Here is a 19,966-nt window from a genome sequence, read left to right as displayed (position 1 = left end):
GGAGACAGACAGCGGTAACCTCTGCCCTTTCTTCACAGGGAGTGGTTGGTAGAGGCGGTACCGATGGCTTGGATGGAGCACCGGGTGGGAAGGTAGGTACCCCATGACAAAAAAACATCGAGGCTGATGAGTAAATAATGATACATTTTCAAGGAATGGGCAAAATATTTTATACAAAAACTATACACAAATTCTCTCATATTTACTTAACTAGTAACATCTTTCTATTATTTTACGATGCCGTCAGTCAAATTCAACTGCAGGCATTTTTCTCACGACGCTTCTAAAACATACATTATAAATAAATGCCAATTGAAAGTAGAAGGATTGTATCACAGAACATTTACACTGCGGATACATTTGTACTAATTTCTTTCTTGTTTCAAACCGAAGGGAGACAACAGGTTATGATGCTCGTGTCCATGTTACAGGCCAATTTTTGCAGTATGGTCAAAATGAACAAAGATTATGAAATTATATGCAGTCCAAATATTGTTATTAAATCATTATAAATCAGTCACAAAAGTCTCAGAAAAGACATTTTAATCCAGGAATAACCATTAAAAGCAAAGCAAACCGATCTCACCTTACTTATTATGCTTCATATGTGATGAAATATAAAATAGAGTGATTTTGCCATAAACAAAGACTTCTAGTTCGTTTAAAAAAAAAAAACAAATACATGTATTTTTCTATTCCTTGTTACATAGATAGTAAAAACAGAGCTAAATCTGTTCACTCCACATTTTTTTCCCTCTGCAAATACAACTATTTCCATTCCTTATCAACGAATGTTGAAAAAGTAATGCAAATGTATCTGCACTGTTTGTGCACCAATGCCGTGTTTGTGATTAGGCCTAAGACGTTTCTGCAGCAGTGCTGTTGCATGGAGAAAAATATACCTGTAAACCAAAGGCAAAAGAGGATAGGGCATGAGCCGATAATGTTATAAAATGGAGGCTAAAGAACAACTGCTCAAATCTCTGGAAGGGCCATAATGTTCCATCGTCAAGATCATTGGAATCGAGATGCCTTGATGGCTCTGCACATGTTAAAAAATGTCAACTTCAGTTTTTTGGTCTTTCTTAGAGTTGGATATATATATATATATATATATATATATATATATATATATATACACACAGACCCCCCAGGAAACTGCGGCTTGGATTAGCAAATTTAGCGGCACAAATATGTTTTAACGGGTGGTATTTTATGAATAATTCACGAATTCCACGGGAAGCCAGAAGGAACTCTCTGGTGGTAGCAGTTATCACACCTTTTGACACATCGCGGGACCGGTGTTTGGCAAATCCTTAACCCTTTTCTCGCCTGAGAGTCTGAGGGCGGCTGGACACCGCTTTCGTGGACAGGCCATGGCCAGTTGAACAGGTCCGAGATGCCCACTGTGAGAAAAATAACTGACTTTATCAGTATGCAAACCTTTTGAAATCCTACCGCTGCCCATTTATTTTAAAGCTCGTAATGTTTCTGGATTCTTCTTCCCACATCCCAAAGCTTACTTCCTGATTTGCAGAAGGGAAGAATATTTGTAAAAAATCCTGTTGCGTTTGCCTCAATTTGTAACAAGCTAATATACAGAATTTAGCACACAATCCCTGGTAACCCCTAGTTTTACTGCAGAATAATTAAAGACACATGTTAACTCTGCCCAGGAACAATATTTCTACTAAGCAGAGGTGAGCGAGCCAATAAATTAGGCACGAGCCGAGCTAAGGGTCAGGCTTGGCTCGGAGAGTCCATGCACGAGCCGAGCCTTGAAAATGTTTGGCATGTAAAAATATATTCTCTATCAATCAATATTTTGTTCATTTGGGACAAAACCTATAAAACCATATAAGTAAAATAAAAAAAAATAAAACACACACATACTAGCCCTAAATAAATATGGCACTTAAAAGTCGACCTTTAAATTAATGTTATATAAATAAATTAAGATTATTATTTTATCATCATATCAATGAAACTGGAAAGGCGTAGGTACGGGGGCACTCCTAATATTTTAAATGGGATTAATCAGGGTCTCCGCGATAGGTCAGAGGCGCTGGCGATACCCCACAGGTCTGCAACACACAGAGTTGCTCTTTGCCCTTGTGCTTTATATGCCTTCAAGGCCGCTTGGATCAGGTCGTTTATTAATATTGGATCAGGATCCTGCAGAGTAGAGAGCGCTCCCGGTTTGCTTGGCCATCAGATGTCTTGAGTAGATCAGATGCTGCCTCCACCTCACAGAAGTGTATGGCAGCAGGTGACCTGATTGAGGGGAGAAGAGTTTATTGGGGAATTGTTATCGATGCCCCTGTGGGGGCGGAACATCATCAACTACGGGAACAGGTCCAGGGGCTGTTCATTACCAATTTTGCGGGCACTTTTGTAAAAATTGCGGCATTTTTACAAAAGTGCAGATTTCGCGGGCACTTTTGTAAAATCGCTGCATTTTTACAAAAGTGCCGATTTCGCGGCAAACCGCGAAATCGTGAAATCCTGGAGGGTCTGATATATATATTTATTTTATATGTCGCAAACTCGACCTGAAGGTTTTGGAGTGCTTTACATGAGCACCAGTTACATTACACAAGGACACATTAATATTTTTTGGTAGGCAATGGGATATTGAGGGGGTCATTAGGATGGCGGGTGGACTTGAGTCCGCCTGCCATCCTAGCAGTAACGGGACCGCCCGCCTGTCAAGCGGCGGTTCCGCACCCCTAATCATGAAGCGAGCGCCACTGCGGCGGTCGCATCTGGCAATTTAACATTGCGTCGGGTGTTGCTGGCTGCAGCACCCGCTGCAATGTCAAATGGATATGTTGTGCATTTCCCTGCACAACGTGGTGGACACCGCGCGGTGACTGCCACCTTGTGCATGGAAATGGAGGGGGGTACCATGGGTACCCCTGAGTGCACAACTGCCCCCCCTAGGGGGCCCGTAACGGGCCCCCCGAAGCCAGCCTCCGCCAGCCTTTCCATAGTGGTGGAGCCGCCATGGAAAGGCTGGCTGGCGCCAGCATTGTGATCGGGCTGGCGGTAACTTCGAGGCACCACCCCCGTATCCACGGCCTTATCCGCTCCGCCAGGCAATCGTTACGATTGCCTGTGGCGGAAGCGTGGCGGGCGGGCTTTGCGCCCGCCACGCTTGCAGAACGATTCTCCCCGCCATCCTGATCTGGCGGGGGAAATGGGCTTGCAGATGGCGGAGGGACCGCCACTGTCGGGCTGGTGGGTGCAATCCCTCCGCCATTGTAATGAGCCCCTAAGTGATTTGCCCAGAATCATAGTATGTTGAGCTGACGCAGAGACTCGAACCTGGTTACCTCGCTCCACAGTCAGCAGGCCTGACTGTTGCGCCACATCCTGGCACATCTGCAAAAGGTGGATGTCTCGTCTGCCCTATTTAGAGTGCCATCTACATCAGTGCAGGCTGATGTGCCGCATCTAGAGCCAGAGTGCAAGAAATAATATTAAAAGGTTATTAACTAAGACGGACTTCTAGGTTCGTACAATGGTAGTAGTTTCAAAATCTTTGCTAACTTTGAGAATGATCAAAGGTCTCATTTCCCCATTTCATCAGTCAATAAGGCTGTGCCAAGGATGTCCAAACTAATATTAATGACCGGGGTTGCTAAGGTCTCTGACACACTGCATATAGGAAGATATTTGTATAACTCACAGATCTATCAAGTCGGGGCACTTTTACTTCTGCGCACTGTTTGTTTCTGGGCTTTCATATCAAGCAGTTTAGAAGTTCTATGACTTTGTGTTCATGCCACCATGTTTTATATTTGCTTCCTACAGGGCTCCCAAGGTCCCCAGGGAAGAGATGGGCCCCAGGGAAGAAAAGGACAAAAGGTACTTTCTGCGGCACTCTTTTCTTTTCTTTGTACTGGTTCTATAATTTCTGTAATAGTCAGGCAAATCCATGCATTCTGTACATTTCATCATAATGTGGAATGTGGTATAAGTCCAGGTCAGTCACAGCATGAATTTAAGCACGGTGAGGTAAAAGAGTGATTTCAAATCCTTTTAATGTATCACATATACTCATCAAGTCAGCAGAGAATGTGACTTTATTCACTAGCCCAGTCCAAGGTTCAACCAACCGATTAAAAATTCTACCTTTCTGTTCCCTTGAATATCATATTTTACCCAAATGGATATCCTTTAGCTGCATGCCACCCTCATTTTATTCTGCCAAAAAATCCTGATAAAATACTTTTATGTACAACACCACTTACAGAATGGGACAATGGGCTGCTCCAATTCAGCCATTGCCTCTCTTCCCTGTGAGTGACACTATGTTGCTGTTGCACATTTACACATCCTTTAGAAAGTACTTCACCTCAGTGCCGGGGTAGGACGCCATCATCTGCTTTCATTTCATGATTTTTACATTATTTTTGCAATTAGTAATTTTTAAACTTTTTTTCCCGAACATATTCACGCCATGTTTAGATGGCAGCATTTGTACTTTATATTCCGTCTGAACATTTAGGGGCTAATTTACAAGCCCCTAGCGCTGCCTGTGGGTCACTTTTTCCCATGCAAAAAGTAACAGAACGGCAGCGCAATGGACTTGTAAATAAGCCCCTTAATGTCTACTGTATATGATTTAAAAAAAGATAAAAAATCAACTGGCATTGCAGGCTTAATGTTACAATGGTTAACTGACAATAAAATTCTATGTCTAAAAACAATAAGCTCTACGTCAATAAAAGTTTTGTTTTGATTTCTTCCTTTCAGTTTAATATTCCATCCCTTTTTAGGTCGAGCCTGGGCAGCGCATGCGCTGCTCTGCATAGTATGCTGTATTGGAGCATGGACTTCAAGACCCGCCCAATCTCTGCCCATATTTGTCATTGGCTGGTGTCACTGTCCTTAGTGAATGCTGGCTTCTTATTCGTTAAGAGGCTTGTTGGTCCCTCCTTAGTACCTCCTTGTCTTCATTTGTAACCTCCCATGAGGACTGGCCCTTTTACTTCTGTTGTTACATGGTATGTCTTATTCAGTTTGTAAGCACTATTTTCTTTAATGAGTTTCTCCTACTGCAGGCACAACATGCTTTCCTTCAAAAATCAGCTTTCACTTCCAAGTAGCCAGGGACGATGGCGGCCGCTTCTTTGAAATGAAATCGGTCTCACATTTACAAGAGTTTGAGCTATTGGCATTGTAAATAACAATGCTTTTGTATATGTGTTAATTATCAAAACAGATAAATGTGAGAAGTTGGCCTGATATGTAGTGCTCACTATTCTAGTGATCACTGTGTATCATTCCAAACGACCCTTATTGATGATTGGTTGTAAGTCAACCTTTTAGACCAGCTATCCTAGTAGCGTGGATACGAGCAGTCTTTAGGCTAAACTCTAGAGGGCGTGTTAAGCCAGCTGTTTACCATCACATATACCCCTTGAACACCAAGTGAAAGGACACCACACAAGTTGTTATGAAAATAAAAGGATATTTATTTATAACAAGACTACCCTGGCTCTTTATGAGTCAGGGAGCTAAGCACACGACAAAACTCTTAGGAAAATACTTCAGTTGCACAATTTACACAAATGCCCGAGGGGCACGAGAAACCATCTACACTAACAGTGAAATGCGAATGGTTAGAGTCTGGAGATACTGATTCCGGAGTGATCCGATCAGTGGGACTAAACGAAAAAGGAACTGGACACTTGTAGAGCGAACCTGCGATGGAGCACCGAGATGCTCGAGTTACCTAGCCCGGAGGCTGCGGCTGCGTGAAGTTCGTCAAGATGTCGGGAGTCCTCGTGTAGTCTCAGGAGCCTGAAAGAAGAAGTTGCTGGCAGGCGACCAGTGACGATGTTCAGAGCGATCCAAGCCTGGATCGGTGGTGAAGGAAAACCTGAAAGCAGAGGGGACTCAGTTCTCAACCGCTAGCCAGCGATCGTGTGGGTACCAGGAGGGTACCGGCTGAAGTCACCTCGACCAGGTGAGTGGGTGACGTCGGACTCGGCTGTTCCTCGGACCAGGAGGCGCGGCGGCGACCAGGATGGAGGGCGAGCTGTCCCACGAAGGTGTCTGCTGTCGATGATGCTGGGCCCAGGAAGGGGCAGCGGATCTTGGCAGTGGCCACCCAAGCGGGGAGTCAAGATGGCGTCGGGAGTGGACCAGGAGGGTCCGTGGTACTCCTCCGTTGAAGGGGAGCAAGAGCCAGTCTGGAGCAACCAGACTAGTGATGAAACAATCGTGGTGCGTCGTGAAGAGGGCCACAAGCCGGTCGGCAAGTGGTCGAACAACGCGGTGAACAACAAGGAGCGGAAGGGCCCCCACGCAGATCTCGGGGATGCTGGGGAGGCAGACTTCGATGCTGGAGCTGCTCAGGGTTAGGGCTTCTCAAACCCTAGGTGCACTCACTCGAGGGTCCCTCGGTGGGCGTGCTAGATAAGCGTCGTGCAGTTTCTGAAGATAGCCGGTCCCGCAGGTCTCGTCACACCTACGACTCTCAGCTGAGCTGATGAGGGAGGTAAAAGGTCAGAGATGGCAGGGAACTCGGGTCTCGTCGAGCTGGGCAGTCTTGATCCGTAGGAGAGACTTACAGCAAACCGCAAGCGCTTAGATGGTGCCTGCTGGTGCAGGGTGGCTACTCCTTAGCCACAAGGGAGAGTCTTCAGAAATAGTCAAGAGTTCCTTTCGTGGAAAGTAGTTCGTGATTCGGAGTTATCCGATTATCTGATTATCCAATTTGGGAAGGGGACTCGCTCCTACCTTTATTCTAAGAAAAAGGGGCTGGCCCGTGACTAGTTTCTACCTATGGGTGGAGCCAGGAGGGGGGTGGTTACACCCCTATCCTTTGTCCGGCTTCGCGCCAGCTCAGGGGCTGGTGTGCCCCTGAAACTGGTTTGAGCCGGGCTATGCACAGTGAGCACCGGGGTGCCACTTGCAATCACCTTCCTTTCAGCCCTGCCTACCTGGGATACACAAACCCTGTCTGGGACGGTGCTAACACCGCCCTCGACAGGAAACCCTTTGTCCAAGCTCCCCTTGCTGGAAGGTCCCCCAGCAGCAGGAGGTCAGACTTGTGTCTGGTGGCAGCATCCATTTTGTGAGGCTGAGGCTTGAGTCAACTTTAACCGGGGTTCAAGGTTACTTCCATGTCGTGTCCCTCTAAAAGGGGGGAATGCTAACCCCGTCACCAGGACTGGCGAGGGGTTCGTATTCCCATTCGTATGACACCTTACTCGACATGTATAGGTGATGCGATGCCAAAGTTAGCAAATAACCGCAAGGATTATGATGCCTTAAAAGTAGTTGGCCCGCGTCACCATGGAACGGCTATTAGGGCTTGGTTCCGCAAGCCGTCGACGGGCTCAGCTCGCGCCAGAGCACCGTCCCACATGATTCCCTGCACTCTGCCTTCAGGATTGATAAGGCCTGCTATAGGAGTGACTGATAGGAATCCATGTGTCCATTTTAGGGTTTAGGTGTAGGAATACTACACCTACAGCAACGGGTGATTACACCACGTGGCCCCAGCTGTCGTGCAGCCAGTTGTGTCAGATTTGGGCGGCCATTCCAGGGGTGGCATAATACATGCTTCAGCCCCTGGTAGGCCCTGGGTACACCGATGCCCTGGATACCTGTGGTATGCTGAGACAGGGACTGACAAGGTGGCCCAGTTCCAATTAGTGGATGCACCTAACGTACATGTGTGTTAATTTCGAGAGAGAACAGCTAGGCTGTGGGTCTGATTGGCAGGCCCACAGCCGGAGAAAGTCGTAAACCAATGAAGCAAAAGCAAAAAATCTGGGTGATCATAGGATTGCAGACCCTACTCTCCTACATGACCCCCCCCCAAACTTTGGGACAATAAGCTAACCTTGACCAGGTGAGTCTTCTTGCTCTAAGTGGAAATACCTGGAGAGCCCATCTGCATTGCCATGATCAGTGCCAGGTCTATGCTCCACTGTGAAGTCCATACCCTGTAGGGAAATGGACCACCTAAGTAGTTTGGGGTTTTCACCCTTCATTTGATTTAGCCACAAGAGGGGCTTATGGTCGGTCTGAATCTTGAAGTGAGTGCCAAACAAGTATGGCCTCAACTTCTTCAGGGCCCAAACCACAGCAAAGGCCTCCCTCTCAATAGCTGACCAATTCTTCTCTCTGGGGGTCAGCCTCCTGCTAATAAAAGCTATGGGCTGGTCATGACCATCAAAATTCAGTTGCGATAGAACAGCTCCCACACCCAGCTCCGAAGCGTCTGTTTGGACAATGAATGGTTTGGAGTAGTCTGGACTCTTTAGGATAGGTGCTGTGCACATGGCCCGCTTTAGGTCATCGAACGCCTTCTGACAGCTTGCTGTCCACTGAACTTTTTTTGGCATCTTTTTACTTGTCAGGTCGTTTAGCGGGGTCACAATGGATCCATAATTTCTGACAAATTTCCGGTAATAACCAGTCAGGCCCAAGAAAGCTCGAACCTGAGTCTGGGTGGTTGGAGGAGCCCAGTCCTGGATGGCCTGTATTTTGCTCTCCAACGGTTGAACCTGGCCTCCACCTACAAGGTGGCCCAGGTATACAACCTGTGTCTGCCCTATCTGGCACTTGGTGGCCTTGATAGTGAGGCCTGCCTTCTGCAGGGCCTCTAACACTTTCCTCAGGTGGACCAGGTGATCCTCCCAGGTGGAGCTAAAGACAGCGATATCGTCCAGATACGCCGCACAGAAGTCGTCCAACCCAGTGAGAACTCGATTCACCAGCCTTTGGAAGGTGGCAGGTGCATTTTTCAAACCAAAGGGCATTACCACGAACTGATAATGCCCACCCGGGGTAGAAAATGCTGTTTTGGGCTTGGCCTCCTCAGCTAACCTGATTTGCCAATACCCAGCTGTCAGGTCAAACGTACTTAAGTAGTTGGCCGAGGCCAACCGGTCGATAAGTTCGTCTGCTCTTGGTATCGGGTGGGCGTCGGTCTTAGTGACCGCATTGAGACCTCTGTAGTCCACGCAAAACCTCATCTCTTTCTTACCGCCCTGGGTGTGAGGTTTCGGCACGAGCACTACGGGACTAGCCCAGGGGCTGTCCGAGGGTTCAATGACTCCCAGCTCCAACATTTTCTGCACCTCTGTCTTGATGCAGTCTCTGACATGATCAGGTTGCCGATAGATTTTACTCTTTACGGGCAGACTGTCCCCAGTGTCGACCTCGTGGGTACACCACTTGGTCTGACTGGGTGTCAGAGAGAACATATGTCGAAAGGATTGAAGAACCTGTTTACAATCCTCTTGTTGATGTCCAGAGAGGCTGCCACAAAAGACAACACCATCTACTGATCCATCGTCAGGGTTCTGAGAGAGCAGGTCTGGGAGAGGGTCACTCTCCTCCTCCTGTCCCTCATCTGTGGCCATGAGCAAGCCCATGCCCTCCCTGTCGACATATGCCTTGAGCCTGTTTACATGGAGCACCCTGTGGGGGCTCCGGGGAGTTCCCAGGTCTACCAAGTAGGTGACCTCTCCCTTTTGCTCAATGATCGTGTGGGGCCCAGACCATTTGTCTTTGAGTGCTGCTGGGGCCACTGGCTCCAGCACCCACACCTTCTGTCCAGGCTGGTACACAGTCAGGACAGCCTTTTGGTCGTGCCAAGCTTTCTGTAATTCTTGGCTCACCTCAAGGTTTTTAGACGCCTTTTCCATGTACTCCGCCATCCGCGAGCGGAGACCGAGCACATAGTCCACAATGTTTGATGCCGGCTTTCTGAGAGGTCTCTCCCATCCTTCCTTTACCAAACAAAGGGGTCCCCTTACAGGATGTCCGAACAGAAGCTCAAAAGGGCTGTAGCCAACCCCCTTCTGCGGGACCTCCCTGTAGGCGAACAAGAGGCAGGGTATCAGGACATCCCATCTCCGCCGAAGCTTTTCAGGTAGTCCGTGAATCATCCCTTTTAGGGTCCGGTTGAATCTCTCAACCAGCCCATTGCATTGTGGGTGATAGGGTGTGGTGAACTTGTAGTTGACACCACATTCCTTCCACATAGCAGTCAGATATCCCGACATGAAGTTTGCACCTCTGTCTGAGACGACCTCCTTAGGGAAGCCCACTCTGGAGAACACTCCAAGTAGGGCCCGTGCCACCACAGGTGCCGTAGTGGTCCTAAGGGGAATAGCTTCAGGATACCTGGTGGCGTGGTCCACCACCACCAGTATAAACTTGTGCCCTGATGCTGTCTGGGGTTCCATTGGTCCGACAATGTCGATCCCCACTCGTTCAAAGGGTACCCCCACCACTGGTAGTGGTATGAGGGGGGCCTTTGTCGTGCCACCTGATTTACCACTGGCTTGGCAAGTGACACAGGAGCGGCAAAACTCCTTCGTATCCTCGGACATGTGGGGCCAGTGAAAGTGTGGAACAATTCTGTCCCAAGTCTTATTCTGGCCTAAGTGACCTGCAAGGGGAATCTCGTGGGCCAAGGTGAGAAGGAAACCTCTCAGAGACAAGGGGATGACCAGCCTCCTGGTCGCACCAGGTTTGGGGTCTCTTGCCTCGGAGTACAGGAGTCCATCGTCCCAGTACACTTTGTGGGTACCTGTGGCGTTCCCTGCAGCCTCAGCAGCGGCCTGCTGTCTGAGGGGTTCAAGTGAGGGGCAGTCTAACTGTGCCTTCCCCAGGTCTTCCCTGGAGGGTCCCCCTGAGCCCAGAAACTCAACCTGACCAGGTTCAAGCTCTTGCGGCTCAGTCTCCCTCAGTTCTTTAAGGTCAGCCTCCTCGGAGACTTGATCCACGACCTGGGGCAAGGGGGAAGGCGAAGCCTTACCCTTACTGCTCCTTTTCTTGGAAGGTGTCTGGTCCGTTCTTCCAGGATCCAGCACCTGTTCAGTGGGGCATCTTTTGGCCTGTGACCTGGTCACAGCAAGGACATGTGCTGGCAAACCTAACATTTCCATGTGAGTCCTCTGCTCCACTTCTGACCATTGTGACGTTTCCAAATCATTGCCCAACAGACATTCTACGGGGAGGTCTGAACTAACCACAACCTTTTTCGGGCCACTTACCCCTCCCCAGGAGAAATCAACAACTGCCATACTGTGATTGGTAGTGACGTTGCTGGCATTGGTCACTAGGTAACTGGTACCTAGCATGATCTGTCCAGGGTCCACGAAGTTAGGCGTCACCATGGTGACACTGGCACACGTGTCCCTGTAGGCCTGAGCCACTTTTCCATTTATCAAAGGTGTCTGCCTGTATTTGCCCAAAGTATTGGGACTGGCATCAGGGGACATATCCATATCCCCTGTACAGACAAGGACGGCCTGAGTGAGCGTGCCGACTAAGTCGTCACTCCCCTCGGTTCCCAAGGTTAACCCAACTAATGCCTTGGGAGGCGCACTACCACTGCTGACTGTACTAGGGGGCGCAGGTGCCTTAGGGGCTGCAGTGGTAGGAGTTTGCCCTCCTTTCTTGGTGCACTCACTAAACCAGTGAGTCTTACTTTTACAGTATTGGCACCACCTTTTTGACTGGCCTTCTTGAGTCTTCTTCTTCTGTGAAGCCTGACCCCCACCCTCTTTGGTTTGTTGGGGACCTGTCGAAGACTTCTGGTCGTTTTGTTCGTTCTTGTTACCCTTTTGGTCTGCTTTCTTCTGACCACCCTGGTTCTGATTCTGGTTCTGCTTGACCCTTGTTCTGACCCATCTGTCTGCCTTCTTTCCCAATTCTTGGGGAGAGGTCAGATCCGAGTCGACAAGGTGCTGATGCAACAATTGGTTCTGACAGTTGTTTAAAATCTGTTCTCGCATGATAAGATTGTACAATCCTGTGTAATCAGTAACCTTGCTACCCAGCAACCAGCCTTCCAAAGCCTTAGTGGCACAATCGACAAAGTCAGCCCAATCCTGAGACCGAATTTTCTGGGTGTCCCGGAACAGCACCCGGTACTGTTCCGTGGTTAAGCCGAACCCATCAATCAGTGTGTTCTTCAGGACTTGGTAGTTGTTAGCATCCTCAGCTCTTGTAGTGAGGAGCTTGTCCCTTCCTTTACCTTCAAAGGAAAGCCACAGTATAGCTGCCCACTGACTTGGGGGGACGCACTGGACAGTGCAGGCCCTCTCCAAGGCAGTTACCCACTTGTGGATGTCGTCCCCTTGTTTAAAGGGGGGCACTATTTTACTCAGGTTTCTAGTGTCTATACCCCTGTCTTTCTCTCTATTGAGAATGCTGCCACCAGTGGGATCTAACCCACTTAATTTCTGCTCTCGGGCTAAGGCAAGTCTTTCTTTGGCGAGGGCAAGTTCTTCCCGCTCGATCCTCAGATTGACCTCCCGCATCTTCGCTTCATGCTCCCTCCTCTGAGGGGAAGTCATTCCTCTCTGAGAAGGTGCCTGAGAGACATGTGTATGAACCGATCTGCCAGAGCCTCTGGAGAGAGACCTAGCTCGTCCGTTCCCAAGGTTAAGCCTGCTTGAGCGTGGGCCCGGGGCTCCCCCAGTTCCATTCTCATGCCTGCTTAAGTTGGTCCTTGTAAGCCTGCCGACTACCACTGGACCTTTGTCTGCCTCGTCTCCCGATAACTCGTCCTCGTCCTCCTCCTCTGTGTGGAGGTCGAGGTCTGGGTCACCGAGGGTTCCCTCTAAGGGAGGCATGTTCCCATCTGCACTGGGGGGACCTGGGTTAGAGGACCTCCTAGCATCGTACGCCTCTAAGAGACCTATCAGTATTGCGATGGTAGGGTTAGAACCCTGGTTTAGCTTCCTGGAGGCACACAGTTGTCTCATCTCCTTGAAGCTAAGAGTTGCATATCGTGACACGACCTGTGGAGGGTCACTGACCACTAGGGGAGTCCCTGCAGACTCTCCGTGGACCGACATGCTTTTCTAGTGAGGTGTAAGTGTTGCACCTACCTACACTATGGGTTTACCTACTGATCCCTTGCTAAGAGTTGTAGTCAGGGTGTGCTAAGCCCTGTTACACTACAACAGCCGGTTCAGTAGAACTCGGAGTATTCTAAGTTAAGTTATATGTACCTGGGTACTTATGTGATCTTTCACTGCGATATTCTTAGGATACGTGTGTGGTAAAACAACAGCAAGCTCAAATCCCAACCGCTGCTCACCAATGTGAGAAGTTGGCCTGATATGTAGTGCTCACTATTCTAGTGATCACTGTGTATCATTCCAAACGACCCTTATTGATGATTGGTTGTAAGTCAACCTTTTAGACCAGCTATCCTAGTAGCGTGGATACGAGCAGTCTTTAGGCTAAACTCTAGAGGGCGTGTTAAGCCAGCTGTTTACCATCACATATACCCCTTGAACACCAAGTGAAAGGACACCACACAAGTTGTTATGAAAATAAAAGGATATTTATTTATAACAAGACTACCCTGGCTCTTTATGAGTCAGGGAGCTAAGCACACGACAAAACTCTTAGGAAAATACTTCAGTTGCACAATTTACACAAATGCCCGAGGGGCACGAGAAACCATCTACACTAACAGTGAAATGCGAATGGTTAGAGTCTGGAGATACTGATTCCGGAGTGATCCGATCAGTGGGACTAAACGAAAAAGGAACTGGACACTTGTAGAGCGAACCTGCGATGGAGCACCGAGATGCTCGAGTTACCTAGCCCGGAGGCTGCGGCTGCGTGAAGTTCGTCAAGATGTCGGGAGTCCTCGTGTAGTCTCAGGAGCCTGAAAGAAGAAGTTGCTGGCAGGCGACCAGTGACGATGTTCAGAGCGATCCAAGCCTGGATCGGTGGTGAAGGAAAACCTGAAAGCAGAGGGGACTCAGTTCTCAACCGCTAGCCAGCGATCGTGTGGGTACCAGGAGGGTACCGGCTGAAGTCACCTCGACCAGGTGAGTGGGTGACGTCGGACTCGGCTGTTCCTCGGACCAGGAGGCGCGGCGGCGACCAGGATGGAGGGCGAGCTGTCCCACGAAGGTGTCTGCTGTCGATGATGCTGGGCCCAGGAAGGGGCAGCGGATCTTGGCAGTGGCCACCCAAGCGGGGAGTCAAGATGGCGTCGGGAGTGGACCAGGAGGGTCCGTGGTACTCCTCCGTTGAAGGGGAGCAAGAGCCAGTCTGGAGCAACCAGACTAGTGATGAAACAATCGTGGTGCGTCGTGAAGAGGGCCACAAGCCGGTCGGCAAGTGGTCGAACAACGCGGTGAACAACAAGGAGCGGAAGGGCCCCCACGCAGATCTCGGGGATGCTGGGGAGGCAGACTTCGATGCTGGAGCTGCTCAGGGTTAGGGCTTCTCAAACCCTAGGTGCACTCACTCGAGGGTCCCTCGGTGGGCGTGCTAGATAAGCGTCGTGCAGTTTCTGAAGATAGCCGGTCCCGCAGGTCTCGTCACACCTACGACTCTCAGCTGAGCTGATGAGGGAGGTAAAAGGTCAGAGATGGCAGGGAACTCGGGTCTCGTCGAGCTGGGCAGTCTTGATCCGTAGGAGAGACTTACAGCAAACCGCAAGCGCTTAGATGGTGCCTGCTGGTGCAGGGTGGCTACTCCTTAGCCACAAGGGAGAGTCTTCAGAAATAGTCAAGAGTTCCTTTCGTGGAAAGTAGTTCGTGATTCGGAGTTATCCGATTATCTGATTATCCAATTTGGGAAGGGGACTCGCTCCTACCTTTATTCTAAGAAAAAGGGGCTGGCCCGTGACTAGGTTCTACCTATGGGTGGAGCCAGGAGGGGGGTGGTTACACCCCTATCCTTTGTCCGGCTTCGCGCCAGCTCAGGGGCTGGTGTGCCCCTGAAACTGGTTTGAGCCGGGCTATGCACAGTGAGCACCGGGGTGCCACTTGCAATCACCTTCCTTTCAGCCCTGCCTACCTGGGATACACAAACCCTGTCTGGGACGGTGCTAACACCGCCCTCGACAGGAAACCCTTTGTCCAAGCTCCCCTTGCTGGAAGGTCCCCCAGCAGCAGGAGGTCAGACTTGTGTCTGGTGGCAGCATCCATTTTGTGAGGCTGAGGCTTGAGTCAACTTTAACCGGGGTTCAAGGTTACTTCCATGTCGTGTCCCTCTAAAAGGGGGGAATGCTAACCCCGTCACCAGGACTGGCGAGGGGTTCGTATTCCCATTCGTATGACACCTTACTCGACATGTATAGGTGATGCGATGCCAAAGTTAGCAAATAACCGCAAGGATTATAATGCCTTAAAAGTAGTTGGCCCGCGTCACCATGGAACGGCTATTAGGGCTTGGTTCCGCAAGCCGTCGACGGGCTCAGCTCGCGCCAGAGCACCGTCCCACATGATTCCCTGCACTCTGCCTTCAGGATTGATAAGGCCTGCTATAGGAGTGACTGATAGGAATCCATGTGTCCATTTTAGGGTTTAGGTGTATGAATACTACACCTACAGCAACGGGTGATTACACCACGTGGCCCCAGCTGTCGTGCAGCCAGTTATGTCAGATTTGGGCGGCCATTCCAGGGGTGGCATAATACATGCTTCAGCCCCTGGTAGGCCCTGGGTACACCGATGCCCTGGATACCTGTGGTATGCTGAGACAGGGACTGACAAGGTGGCCCAGTTCCAATTAGTGGATGCACCTAACGTACATGTGTGTTAATTTCGAGAGAGAACAGCTAGGCTGTGGGTCTGATTGGCAGGCCCACAGCCGGAGAAAGTCGTAAACCAATGAAGCAAAAGCAAAAAATCTGGGTGATCATAGGATTGCAGACCCTACTCTCCTACAATAAATAAAAAACATTTTCATTTACATTGCAAATAGCTTAAATTTTCAAAATGCGAGACCTATTGCATTGCAAATGCTTGTTTCTCATGAGAAAAGGTGAAGTTATTGTAGCATGCTTTACATTTTTGATATAAGACCCTTTTCGCCAGTGGTATTGCTCCTGGGGTTTTAATCCACCGCTATAAGTATGGCTACAACCCAATGCAGCAGTTGAAACTGCTTTTATTTTACAATGTGATGCCAAAAAGGTTTTTGCAGATAAGAAAAAATAACCATGCTCTAGAGTCAGATACTGTTGTTGTAAACCTCTAACACTTTGTGTCTGGTCAAGTATGTGTTCGCTCCCATGAATAGGTACATTAATTTACATGGTTGATAAAATATACCTGATGTCCAATGGAGCTTCAAAGAAAACTTGAGATAAAGAGTCAGGACACCTGGGGAAGGAGATTTTATGCACATGGCACACACGCATGAGAAACGCTTTCCTCCAATCTAAACACGCGAAAGGACCCCAAAGCATCAACACAATAGTATTGTGTTTTATATTTATCCATCTACATAGTTAATTTTGTAGCTATAAAAAGCTTTGCTGATGATTAACCCAACTCTTGCTGGAAGAACTACTTCTGAAATTGGCCCGGCCTAGGTTGATGCAACCTATGTGATATGCTCATTGTGGTTAACATCCATTTTTGGAACGGGCGGGGGTCTCCCGACAAGTTCTTCAGACAACTTTCAGTAAGAAACGTTCCTCTAACCTAAACTTGTCTAGATGACGACATGAATAAGACATAAAAATGCAATGTTCATAATATAGCTGCAGCCTGTATAGCAGAGCTGAGCAAGGCTGTGTATGAGTTTATGAGAAATGGTGATTAACTTTACGGGGAACATTAGTAGATGACTGCCATACCATCACAAGTCTTCATTATCCCTTTGAACCCCTGTTTTGTCAGGACAATCGTGTCCGATACTGGAAAAGATCTGAGACTAAACTATTGAGATCAGTAACAATAAACATTGGGATTGATGTGCAACAAATACACTGGTGATAAAACATTCTGATATCAACAGAACCTAAACATATGTTGTACACTCAGTAACATTGCGAGAAGCTCTCTTGTCCGCTCTGGTTAAACCTCTTTACATGAGCGTCTACAACCCTCAATCTTAACCATGCCAGAGTTGCTGGCAGGGAGGAAAGAACAAACTCAATGCACAACAGTTAAAATTAAAGGAAAAGTAGTTTTTTTGTAAAATGTGTTTATAAAGTTCGAAATAGTAATCCGAAATGGTAAGAATCCATGACTAGAAGTCACTAAACTATCAAGGGTGCAAACCATATACAATAACATTATTGGTAAATAATGCTTTAGGCATAAAGTCTGAAATAAAGGCTCATTGTGGCGGCCCTTTAGAGTGTATGATGGTTATGATATAAACAATAAAAAGCCTGATGTCCTTGTTTCCTGATTTGGCACAAACTGAGCAAAATGAGTAAATGCGGACAGCTCAGGTTTTGAGGTTGCCAGCTGCAGAATTTGTGCCGCATTCTGATTTATGCTGCTCAGAATAGGGGAAAACGTACTATTAATACATATTAGTCCCCATTGTGAGGTGCTTACACTTCTATGTGCGCTATTTACTTACAGAATTTGCTGCAAGTTTTACAGGATTACTATTGTGTGGGCAAAAATCCGATGTGTACTATTTACACTTGCATTATTATCTCGAAATAGGATTTCTGCCCACCATAGAATGAGTTCCAAAGTGTGGATTAGGCTTTAGAAGATCAAGGCAGTGGGCTGACCCAAACACATTCTCTTCTTGAGGAAGAGGTTTGGTCATGCTAGGACAAGATTCTTTCACTCTTTATGTATTTTTGTAGAGCACATTTCTTTTGTGGGCTTAGAATAGAAATTGAGGTTATTGGGGTGGGGGTGTCTGATGAAGTCACAGTGGTCCTGACTTGGCCAAAAAAGGTACCCTCATTCTGCATTTACAGGTCTTGCTATGGTAACTTGTCAAATGTTTTCTTAGATTTTCTCTTATTCAAATTAAACAAGAACCTAAAGTACATTAAACTACCTTAAGGTTGTATTAGGAGGAGTATTGATGTCGTTCAGTGTCAGTGCTTACCAGGCTGTCATACACCAGATGGGAAGTGGAGTTTTCCTACACAAGAATTAATAAGAAGTAACAGGATTTACTGAAGGTTCCTGGCCAGTGTCTACTGCAACTATGCAAAATCTCACATTTAGCTGACTTGTGTGATCACATCTTCTCTCATAGATAGGGTAGTTTACCACAAAAGCGCCCATCATTGCTTCTTCAGGCCTGCTAAATGACTCTCAAGCAAGGTCTATGGTCTTATTCCTCTGCCCTGTGTGCCCAACAGTAACTATCTGGGCTCCTGTTTTTTTTTTATCTTGGCCTCAACCCCATGCAAATCTAATGTGTGCATGAAGACCTAGACCACTCATTTGACATGAGTTATGGCCTATCATCTGGTGAGGTGCAACAAACATACCCTCATTTCACTGACAGTGGACTCGTGTCCCCTTCATGAGTTTAGCATGTAGAGTGGTGGTGGCAACACACTGTGTTTTGTTCATCAGTAGTTTGGCCAGCCTTTTGTCTCCTTCCTGATCACTATCGGTGTGTCTGTTTGAGCTAGGTGCAGAAAGCTCACACCTCTTTGTGCCTCTGTTGTGGGTACACCGGGCTGGAGACTACCCTGGTATGAGGAGGATTACACTACAGAAAAGCTGTCTTGATAAATCCTGGAAGGATTTATGAAAGGAGAATGAAACCAAACTGATTTTGAAAGTGCAGGCAGAGAATCCACACCCACTGTCTTCTAACCTGTATATAGGTCTGAGATACTGACCCACTTGTTTCAGTTCCAGTGCTATTCAACCAAGGAAGGGAGTGATCCGCGGGAGATGACCTTTACATCGCGGTCATCACACCGCAATGCCATTACAACGCGGTCGTTACAACGACCGCGTTGTTACCACGCAAAGACATAACTATGCAAGTCATTACATCGACTTGCAGTAGATGGCCCGCTAATATTAGGAATAGTATAGTTTACTATTCCAACACCTACCCTACTGTTATGTAGGCTGGAGTTGGAATAGTAAATTATACATTTCTAATGTCAGCGCGCCATCTACTGCAAGTCTATGTAATGACTTGCGTAGTAATGGCATTGCATGGTAACAACGCAGTCATAACGTTGTAACGAGTCATATTCTGCTCCGCAGGGTACTTAGAGGACTACTGTGCAATCCGAGCTCGTGTCTACCTGGCAGCCAGCTATTCAGATGTATGGAGACATCATTGGGAGAACTTGGGAGGGTGATCTGCATGCATTTAGGCCCTTAGGATTGTGGGCAGCAGTGTCTCTGTGAAAGGGGTTTCAGGAGAGAAAGGTGGTCGGCGGTCATTACTGCCATCAAGACGGTTTTGCCTGAAGCAGAACATGCTGCTATAAAGAATTTGTACTCGAGGCAAAGTGCGTTATTGAGAAGTCTGTGCCCAGGTGAACCTTGCTGCCTTCATCTAGGCCTGTGCCTGAGGTGTGCCTTCTTGCTGCAATCGAGACCCCAGTTACGCTGCCATTGTGATCTTTGACCTTGGATGCCCCCTACTGCACCTCAACAGGGGCCCAGAAGAGGGTCTACCTTTGCCACCCTCCCTCTTATTATAGGAAGATTTAACACCCGTGCAAGTGTGGCATTCCTTGTGGGGCCCTTGGTGTGTCTGGTGATCTGCTCCAGACCAAGGTGAGTTCACAGAGCACCATGAACCAATGCACATGCTGGAAGGGTAACTGACACACTCCAGATTCCTCATGTGGAAGAGGTGCCGCGCAGCCATTCTGCCACAATCCCAGGGAGAACCAGGCTACACCATGCACCCTTTAGGCTCTCGGACTAAGAGCACGAGATAGGCCTACAGAGGCGCAGCGCATCAGCATTTTTTTTTTCCTTTTCCCTAATGCGCACAAACAGAGAGGGAGCCTTTGGCTGCAGGTGGGCTTCAGACCAATCCAGTGCCTTTTCTTACTTCTTTGGCCCTGAACAGGAGTGGCTCTTTAATTCAGATGAGCCCACTAGCAGAAGATACTGGTTTGGACCCATCTGCATTATACTTTGCAGTGTTCAGCACAAAGATTGCAGATGCTGACAACTCAAAAGCCCCACCACCTCTCCAGAAAGCAAGTCCCTCCTTATCCACTCACACAGGGAAAAGATATCTGAGGTTGTCA

The 19,966-nt window shown here is 48.1% G+C and overlaps 1 protein-coding gene across 1 annotated transcript in view; it reads left to right on the top strand.

Annotated features, from left to right (window-relative positions):
• Positions 1-19,966, top strand: part of LOC146823050 (uncharacterized) — a 216,942-nt gene that overhangs the window by 110,098 nt on the left and 86,878 nt on the right. The window contains exons 14-15 of the mRNA XM_085607254.1: positions 39-92; positions 3,817-3,870. Coding sequence (XP_085463380.1) covers positions 39-92; positions 3,817-3,870 — 108 coding nt within the window. The remainder of the gene's footprint in view (positions 1-38; positions 93-3,816; positions 3,871-19,966) is intronic.

Source organism: Triturus cristatus, chromosome 5_2, assembly GCF_964204655.1.
Source record: "Triturus cristatus chromosome 5_2, aTriCri1.1, whole genome shotgun sequence".
Taxonomy (NCBI): domain Eukaryota; kingdom Metazoa; phylum Chordata; class Amphibia; order Caudata; family Salamandridae; genus Triturus; species Triturus cristatus.
This window is presented reverse-complemented; position numbering and strand designations above follow the sequence as displayed.